Consider the following 10,182-nt stretch of genomic DNA (forward strand, 5'->3'; position numbering starts at 1 on the left):
TCACGTTAGCAGTCGTTTGGCAGTGGCCATGTTGTTGTTGGGGGCGGCAGGTGCTGCAGAAAGTCCCAGGAAAATCCATAAACAAAGGAGCCACAAATAGATTTGGGAGAGTGAGGGATATCCAGCAGGTCCCCCAAATGAAAGAAGTTCAGAAGAGGAAGTTATTAATTTATGCTATATTATTTTTATTTACATGTATTACATAATTGCATATTAATATTCATGTGTTATATATCCCCCTACTCATCAGAAACATGCAAAGAGCTTACTTAAGGGAATTCCCTGGTGGTCTGCTGGTTAGCATGCAGGCTTTCACTGCTGTGGGCCCAGGTTCAATCCCTGGTTGGGGAACTAAGATCCCGCAAGCCAAAAAAAAAAACAAAAAACAAAAGAAAAGGGAGCTTACTTAAGAACAATGGTCATGAAACTATTTGTATTTCCTATTCCAGCAAAAAAGACAAAAGCATTACATAAAGCAGATGCTAGAAGGTTTAGACCCCTGTGGGGGATTTTCTTGAAAACTTTCCCTGACACAACTGGCTGCTTTTTATGAGGGAATTGCTGATAATATTATATCAAGGGTTAGCTTCAGACCTTCTGCAGATGTCACTGCCCTGGATCTCAGTCAAATCCAACAACATGATTCTGGTCCCAAATACGAGAATTTGAGAGTAAAAGTTGTTTACTGTTTCTGAACATTTCACTTACTTCCTACTGTTATATCAAAAATGACTAAGTACTCCTCCCCAACCCCATCTCACTCATGTCTCCTATATTTTCATTTTTGGCTGCAGCTCCCTGTGCTTCTTCAAATTCCAAACACACTGTGCCTCTGGCGAATGTGAAGGAAACCATGAGCAAGCCTTATGCAATGTAAGTGTCTCCTCAATTGGGAACATGTTCTTTCCTTTGGTCAGGGGAGAGGGCCCAGCTAAGTGATATTTTCCATCTCTTTAGCTGCCCAAGGAGCACTGGGTTCCTTTTCTGGATGTGATTTCAGTCCATCCCCTTACCGTTCGCAAACCACCACTCCCTCTTCTCTCTTCCTCAGTGAAGGCAACGTGTGGGATATGAGCCTATTCATACTGACAGTGTCATTCCCCCCAGTCCCTGCTGTGCACACTGGGGAATGTACCTTCTCTAAATGCAGTGGGAGAGTGTGTACCCCTCCTCGTATCTGACCCTCTGTTGATTGTCTCTGTTCAAAAGAGCTGGCAGGCATGTTACATTCTAGCCTTTGGTGGATCCTGCACAGTATAAGTTAAGAGACTCTACCAAAAATTTCCCTTAATCCAAATTATTTTCTATCAGCATAAAAAGAGGGCTAGGGCTTCCCTGGTGGCGCAGTGGTTGAGAGTCCGCCTGCCGATGCAGGGGACACGGGTTCGTGCCCCGGTCCGGGAAGATCCCACATGCCGGCGAGCGGCTGTGCTCCGCAGCAGGAGAGGCCACAACAGTGAGAGGCCCATATACCGCAAAAAAAATTAAAAAAATAAAAAAAAAAAAAAGAGGGCTAATATTCCTATGTTGTAGATTGTCCCCAGAAAATCTTTTTTTCATAATGCGCACCAACTGTCTGGGTTGCTGGGTTGCTTAACATGTACTCCATTATTGTCTTTGCAGTGACTGGGAGAGGGCCTGGGGAGCTGTTTCTTGTTTGTTTGTTTTGTTTGTTTGTTTTTTCCTCTCTGGGAACCGCAATACCCAGACTCCTTTGCTGACTGAATGCCAGTGGGGTTAGCCAGTGGAATGCAGCAGCAGGAGATCAGAGGGTGAATCAAGGGTATTTCTGCCCCCCAACCTCATCCCTTCCTGCCTTGGGGTAGCTCTGGCAAGTGGCTGAGTTTTTCTATGGCCACAGTTGCAGAGAACAGGGCCTGAGGCACAACTAGAGAGAAGCCCACACACAGAAACGAAAGATCCCACATGCCTCAACAAAGATCCCGCGTGCTGCAACTAAGACCTGACGCAGCCAAATAAATATTAAACAAACAAACAAACAGGTGGGTGCTCATGTGACTCAACAGGTAGCGTTCCTGACTGTTGCCAAACTACAGCTAACGGTCCTGACCAATGTAGGTCTGCTCCTTATATAGCTTTTGACTATACTAGACTGTTGTTGATTTAATCAGTCAACCTTCACTGAGCACCTACTAAGTGCCAAGCACTCTTCTGGGTTCTGGGGATATCAAAGATGAATTCAACTTGATCCCAAACTTTCAAGAATTTACCCCAAAGTTGAACTTTAGACCAAAGACAAGAGTAAAACCAACTAATTTGCCAAACTGTGAGCCCCATATAAACCAAGTCTTAATTTTTTTACTGAACCATAAAATTGTTTTTAAAGGCACATGCATATATACATACACACTCACAAATTCAAAATGCCAGCCTCAAACCCAAATCAAGCCAGGTATCATCTACAGTTATTTCACAGGATTATTGAAGTATTCTCTGAATGGAACAGACCTTGCTATTTAATTTGCTTCAAGCCTTAATTGGTTGGAAACATTTCTAACTCTTTCTATGAGACATCCAGTCCTGGGTAGGAGTCCCTGGGTAGGCACAGGGATGTATCAGGTAGATGAGGGTCAGAGGCTCACCCTGGCAGCCATAGGCCCACTGCAAAATCTGGGCAAGTAGGTACTTGGTAGGTGGTAGGAAGCAGTATGGTGGGGAGGAAATTCAGAGCTTCTGCAGGAAGTAGGGCAGATCTACGTGCCACTTTCTGGATTAAAGGATGGACAGCAAGGGTGTAGGACCCAGAGGGCAGTTGGTGGTTTCTGGGGTTTGTAGGATCACTGCTGCCTGGGATTAGTCTCACTCTGTTCCTTGGCCTCCATCCCCAAAACTTCCCTGAACTTTGAGTCTGTCTCTAGAAGCTCAGGGTCAGGTTTGGTCATGAGGATGTAGGCAGGTCTGCCATGGGTGTGGGGAAGCTTCCCTGAAGCTAGGAGTGCCCTCTGGAAGCCAGGTCCAGACTCGGGTCTTTGATTCCAGAGCCAGGCCTCTTCCCATACATCAGAGCATTGGGAACTGTGCAGTTCAGCCAGAGCTACCTTGGTTGATAACCTTCTAGGAGTCAAGGTGCTTTATAAAGAAGCAGGCTGTGATAAAAAACAAACAAAACAACATTCATAAGCTGTGGAAAACACTGTTGTCAGTGGGTCACACATCCTGTGTGCGGTGCTCCTTTATAGAACAGGTTATGAAACTGCTTGGGGGCAATTTACCAATTGATTTTAAGCAATTCCTTGCTTTGAATTCAAATACAAGGTTAGTGGGCAGGGAAAAAAGGCTTAAAAATATTAGGCATAGAGAGGTAGGAGTGGTCCAGGAAGAGGAAAGGTCTGTTCCAAAACTACAATCACAAGAGACATTGTCACATCCACAGGCTAGTCCTGTGTAAATTCCTGGTCCCCAGCTGATCTCTCTCCCAGCAGAGGAAAGAGTCTAGAATAAAAGCTTAGGGTAAATCTCCCATACATTAATATGCGTGTGTGTGTGTGTTTTAAACTAAAAGTTCAAATCCATACTCTGGTGTGGGTTGTATTAGTCAGTTATTGCTGCTATGATAATGCTGTATAACAAATGACCCTCTTCCCCCAAGATCTCAGTGGATCACAAAACAAACTTTTTTTTTTTTCCTCTTTCATAGGGCTATGAGTTGGCTGGGATAGCTCTGCTTAGGCTACAGGTTGGGGTCAAGTCTGCTCCCTGTCCCTTTTATTTCCAGGACCAGCAGTAACGCCAGATATGCCCTTCTCCTGGAGCATGGCTAGATATATATATCAGCCTAGCTTTCCTCTGCTAGTCTTATCTCTTCTCAGTGGTCATTGGACTCAGGTTGTGTAACTGACCTCAAAGTAGAGAGACAGATTGAGAAGTTGAGAGACTGCCTACAGGCTACAAATGGAAAAGGAGGAGGTCCACCTTGCTGATTGCTACCCACATCCTTCTAATTGCTGCCAAGTCTGTCAGACTCCCCAAATTTCCACCATTAAAGAGCCCCTCCTTTGAGTTACTATGGAATTAGTAACTTATTAAAAGTTACTAATTCAAAGGTGAATTTAATAATGGCTAAAACTTATAGAGTAGTTATTATGTTCCAAGCACTGTGGCACAGAGAGGTTAAGTAACATGCCCAAAGTCACAGAGTTGGTAGATGGCAGAGCCAGGATCTGAATCCAGATCGTCTGTCACCAGAATCTTGATGTTGACCAAGTGGTACAGCCTCCTGGGGTAGAAGGAGCACTGGAGTGAGAATCAGAAGTCACAGAGTCTAGTCTAGTTCCTCCATTTGGGCAGGAGAGGCCTGGAGGTGCACTTGGAAACATGGCAGGGGGTAGTTCAGGCTGGCTTATGTGCCATGCTAATGAGATTGAACTTCACCTTTGTTACTGGGGAGTCATCATAGGATTTAAACAACACAATGACACAGTCAGATTTGAAAATTATCCAAGAATGTGCAAGTCCACATCCCAACATTTCTCCAAGATGAGCTCTTCAGGTGTCTTCCTGCAGTGTCCCAGAGGGCGCAAGTGACTTGTCCAGGGTCACACAGCAGGTGGAGGAGGGCTTGGAAATCATGGCTTCCAATTGCTCCTTTTTGTCTCATCTCCCCTCACATGTGCTTAACCTCAACTTCTCGCATCCAGGTCTGCTCCCTGCCCACTCGACTTCTCTCTGCTCTCCACTTCCGAGACAGTTTGGGTCACCTACAGACCTCATCCCAGCCGGATCAAGGAATACAGCTGCCCTGAGGTGTAGAACTCCCCAGTGTGTCCCTGGAGACCAGACACTGCCTGTTCTGTCCCAGGATACCGTGGTGGCCTCTGAGCCCTGTTGCCCCAGCTTCCTTTCTACACCCATCTGCTTCTTCCTAGTCACGGTCAGGGCCAACACTAGCCCATATAATGCCTTGTACACTGAGAAAACAGCACCCCTTCCTTCAGAACTTGACTGCCAGCTGCTTGAATGTTGTCATGATACACTGATTTCGTTTGAACAATTGACTGCCAACTGCTAGAAAGCTGTATGAATGACATGTATGCATGTCTGTGAAGTGCTTACCCTTTTGTATTGGCAGTGTACCCTTGGGCAGTGTGCAGTCTGAACAACTGTCCTCCGCACTCTGGAGGCCACTCCACTTCTTCCCTCTTCCTGCAAATCCAAATACCAACCAGACTTTGGCAAGTCAAATAATATTTCAAACACTCTTTTATCAACTCCTGCTCTGCAAATGGAATCCTCCTTTTGCAAAAGACCCTTGTATAATAAAGTGAACCCTCGAACTGGCTTTTGGTATAAATTGAGTTTTCCAATTTCCACGTATTAGCCTGGCTACTTGCTCAGGATGCCCAAGGCATATAAATCTGTGAGGAGTGTTCTCATGGAAATAAGGGGAGGGAAGTCCTCGATTCGGGTCTTAGAAATGATGAATTTTTGTCCTTTATCTAGGAAACTGTGAGCCGAGAGAGAAAACTTGAGCTGGAACGGGAAAGAACCTGACGGCCGCAAGGCCAAGGCTTCTCCCCGCTGCTCTCAGACGCCCTCCTCTCACCCCAGGCCTTTCGGGGACCTGCGTGCCGCCCACTACCATGCCTGTTGGTGTAGAGGGTCCTGCTTCCCCCAGGCAAGAGCCTTTTTGTCTAAACATCCTCCCAGCTTCCCTGCAGTCCTTCCACTACTCTGCTCTGGACAGAGAGATGGACGTCAGCGCAGACGGGCACTGAAGAGCGAGCAGCACAGCCTCCTCCCAGCTGGCTGGGCTCTGGGCCTTCCTCCCAACCTAGCCTGAGTTCACACTTCTTCAAGATCCTAGCCCCACAAGATCTCATCCACAGGGCAAAACTGTTGCCGGTCAGGCAGAGCTGAGCCATGGACACACTTTCCTGTTTCCTGTGGTGTCAAGAGACCACATCTTCTTCTGTTGCTTGTTTTTTGTTCACAAAGCGTGCAAAAGGCTTGACTTGGAACCAGTGGGCTCCACCTCAGCCACTCATGGAAGTCCCCAGGTGGGGTTCATCTGGCATGCAGCCTTTACAAGCTCCCGAGGGATTATGTGGTGCAGCTGGTGGAGTGGGCAGCCCTGGCCTTCATGAAGTCCTCCCATGGTTGTAGAGGAAACGGGAAGCTTTATGTCCCCTTCCCTCCCCTTTCCCAGCCCAAATGAGGGCAGACTCTGTCGGCTCTTCACACCCAAGTGAAAATGGTCCACAAGAAAGATATCTTTGGGACTTCCCTGGTGGCGCAGTGATTAAGAATCTGCCTGCCAATGCAGGGGACTTGGGTTCAAGCCCTAGTCTGGGAAGATCCCACATGCCATGGAGCAACTAAGCCCGTGAGCCACAACTACTGAGCCTGTGTGCTACAACTACTGAAACCCATGCACCTAGAGCCTGTGCTCCGCAACAAGAGAAGCCATTGCAACGAGAAGCCCACACGCCGCAACGAACAGTAGCCCCTGCTCGCTGCAACTAGACAAAGCCCGCATGCAGCAACGAAGACCCAACGCAGCCAAATATAAATAAATAAATAAATTTATTAAAAAAAAAAAAAAAGACGTCTTTAACCTCAATTTTTCCAGCCTGTCCAGAAAGGAAAAAAAAAAAATGGGTTTCCCTGGTGGCACAGTGGTTGAGAGTCCGCCTGCCGATGCAGTGGACATGGGTTCGTGCCCCGGTCCGGGAAGATCCCACATGCCGTGGAGCGGCTGGGCCCGTGAGCCATGGCAGCTGAGCCTGCGCATCTGGAGCCTGTGCTTCGCAATGGGGGAGGCTGCGGCAGTGGGAGGCCCACATACTGCAAAAAATAAAAAATAAATAAATAAATAAATTTATTAAAAAAAAAAGAAAGACGTCTTTAACCTCAATTTTTCCAGCCTGTCCAGAAAAGAAAAAAAAAAAAAAGAAAGAAAGAAAGAAAGGGCTTCCCTGGTGGCGCAGTGGTTGAGAGTCTGCCTGCCGATGCAGGGGACATGGGTTCGTGCCCCGGTCTGGGAGGATACCACATGCTGTGGAGCGGCTGGGCCCATGAACCATGGCCGCTGAGCCTGTGCGTCCGGAGCCTGTGCTCCGCAATGGGAGAGGCCACAACAGTGAGAGGCCCACATACAGCAAAATAAATAAATAATAATAATAATAATAACTCACTGCTTCCCAGAGTGTGGATAACCTCTAGCTCCAGCCGAACCCAGTAAGGGAGCCTGGGCTGCCCACAGGCCTCAGACGCATTTGCTTAACAAATCCTAGAATGCTAACCCTGGTGGACTGGGTGGAAGACAGCCCTGAACTGTGGCCCTTGAGAAGGACACGTGCAAATTTAACCCATGGTGGGTGGGAGGCTATGGCACAGAGGCCTGGGTGGAAACTACATTTAACAGGATCATGTCAGGGAACAAGAGTCCACACAAGCCCCCTTCAGATGGTTCTACCTGGAGGAACCTAAGTGTACCTTTGAGAAGCCTGAGAAGAATCAGATCTCAGGTGTTCTTGTACCCTCTGCCTTCTCCAATTCTGCGGCCCAGACCAGTCAAGGGAAGCACCAGGGAGTTACGTGGAGCAGCCCTACTGGCTGCAGTCCTTTTCCCCAGGAAGGTCTTGCTGTTTGCAGGTGACTATGTGCCCAGAGGCCCTGAGACATGTGAGCCAGGGGAGGGAGGATTTCAACCTTGTACAACTCAGGAACACTTATTCCCTGGTGTGCAAGGGAGGATTGAATATAATGTTAACTATTGTTTTAACTCAAAGCCTGTATTTAGGGCCCAGATGCTCTGAGGTAATTAGTGAATTGTTCTTGCATTAGTTCCAGGGTTGCCATAAAAAACACAGGATACCCTGTTAAATTTGAATTTTAGATAAACAGCGAATAATGACCTAGTGTAAGTGTGCCCCCAGCATTGCAATTATTTGTTGTGTATCTGAAATTCAAATTTAACTGGGCCACCCACATTTTTCTTTGCTAAATTTGGCAACCCTAATAGTTCCTTTCTCCTTTTTATGCCTTAAAAACAACAACAACAATAACAACAACACTAATGAGTTGTTTTTTGATGCGCCAGTCACTGTGCTTTGAAATCAGGAGGTGTCCCTGAGGCCAGAACACTTCCTGGTCTTCCAAACAAGCATATCTGAATGACACCTACAGTGCAGCCAACTGAATAAATTATGTGTTAAACATAGATGCCCATCTGTTAAGTGAGAGATTAAACAAAAATTTATTTTTAAAACTAGGACATTTAAAACCGACATCTGAAGAAAGTATCAACAGGCCTTCTACATGACGTAGGCATATTTTCAGCCCTGGTGGATCAAGAAAACACATGATAAAAAAAATAAGGGCACATAAGTTGGCACTACACAATGGGGTTGGCCCCAGAATGCAAAGGCCTTGATTCCCGGTCCAGTGCTCTGGACCAGTGCCTGCTGAGGTAGCTCCCCCATTTCCTCCCTAGCTCCCAGTTTAGAGAGAGAACCACTGGTTGCACAATTCCAGTTGAGGACCAAGGCCTCCCAGAGAATGCCTGGCAAAATTGCCTAGATCTCAGGAGCTCCCCCCATTCACTCATTTGGTCAGTACTTAAAGATTGACTCCAGCTCTGTGGGGTGGGTATATTTAGCCAGAGTGAAAGCACTTACTACCTCTCTTTAGAGAGACTTCAGCATAATAGAGCCAGAAGAGATCTGATGGGTCACTAATCCAGCTCAGAATCCAAGGTCTGGCGAGGAGAGGGAACATGGGATGTGGACAGGGTCTTTTTTTTTTTATTTTTTTTTATTTTTTTAGGGAAATTCTGCTTTTTATTCCACACAGGTACCTTTTTGTCAGCATTCCTGGGATATAGAAAACTGAGAAATTACAGGGAAATTAAAAATAGCACAAACACTAATTCTCACACGTGCATGCCTCACAAGCACACATGGAAAACACATTTGTTTTGTGTGACACAGTTAATAGGAGTAGGGACAATAAATAAGAATGGTCTTTTTTTTTTTTTTAACATCTTTATTGGGGTATAATTGCTTTACAACGGTGTGTTAGTTTCTGCTTTATAACAAAGTGAATCAGTTATACATATGTTCCCATATGTCTTCCCTCTTGCGTCTCCCTCCCTCCCACCCTCCCTATCCCACCCCCCCAGGCTGTCACAAAGCACCGAGCCAATATCCCTGTGCCATGCGGCTGCTTCCCACTAGCTATCTACCTTACGTTTGTTAGTGTGTATATGTGCATGACTCTCTCTCGCCCTGTCACAGCTCACCCTTCCCCCTCCCCATAACCTCAAGTCCGTTCTCCAGTAGGTCTGCGTCTTTATTCCTGCCTTACCCCTAGGTTCTTCATGACATTTTTTTTTTCTTAAATTCCATATATATGTGTTAGCATACGGTATTTGTCTTTTTCCTTCTGACTTACTTCACTCTGTATGACAGACTCTAGGTCTATCCACCTCATTACAAATAGCTCAATTTTGTTTCTTTTTATGGCTGAGTAATATTCCATTGTATATAGGTGCCACATCTTCTTTATCCTTTCATCCAATGATGGGCACTTAGGTTGTTTCCATCTCCGGGCTATTGTAAATAGAGCTGCAATGAACATTTTGGTACATGACTCTTTTTGAATTTTGGTTTTCTCAGGGTATATGCCCAGTAGTGGGATTGCTGGGTCATATGGTAGTTCTATTTGTAGTTTTTTTTGTGGTGCGCGGGCCTCTCACTGCCGTGGCCTCTCCCGCTGCAGAGCACAGGCTCCGGACGCACAGGCCCAGCGGCCACGGCTCACCGGCCCAGCCTCTCCGCTGCATGTGGGATCTTCCCGGACTGGGGCACGAACCCGCATCCCCTGCATTGGCAGGCAGACTCTCAACCACTGCGCCACCAGGGAAGCCCTATTTGTAGTTTTTTAAGGAACCTCCATACTGTTCTCCATAATGGCTGTACCAATTCACATTCCCACCAACAGTGCAAGAGTGTTCCCTTTTCTCCACACCCTCTCCAGCATTTATTGTTTCTAGATTTTTTGATGATGGCCATTCTGACTGGTGTGAGATGATATCTCATTGTAGTTTTGATTTGCATTTCCCTAATGATTAATGATGTTGAGCATTCTTTCATGTGTTTGTTGGCAGTCTGTATATCTTCTTTGGAGAAATGTCTATTTAGGTCTTCTGCCCATTTTTGG

The 10,182-nt window shown here is 46.3% G+C and overlaps 1 protein-coding gene across 2 annotated transcripts in view; it reads left to right on the forward strand.

Annotated features, from left to right (window-relative positions):
- PNPLA1 (patatin like domain 1, omega-hydroxyceramide transacylase) overlaps nucleotides 1–6,331 on the forward strand; it is a 43,816-nt gene extending 37,485 nt beyond the window's left edge. For both annotated transcript variants that reach the window (XM_027126741.1, XM_027126742.1), the window contains exon 7: nucleotides 5,461–6,331. In XM_027126741.1, coding sequence (XP_026982542.1) covers nucleotides 5,461–5,489 — 29 coding nt within the window. In that variant the 3' untranslated portion in view covers nucleotides 5,490–6,331. The remainder of the gene's footprint in view (nucleotides 1–5,460) is intronic.
- Nucleotides 6,332–10,182: the final 3,851 nt, after the last annotated feature.

The sequence above is a fragment of the Aethalodelphis obliquidens genome, unplaced genomic scaffold (genome assembly GCF_003676395.1).
Source record: "Aethalodelphis obliquidens isolate GAN/ISIS:26980383/991018 unplaced genomic scaffold, ASM367639v1 scaffold31, whole genome shotgun sequence".
NCBI classification, from domain to species: domain Eukaryota; kingdom Metazoa; phylum Chordata; class Mammalia; order Artiodactyla; family Delphinidae; genus Aethalodelphis; species Aethalodelphis obliquidens.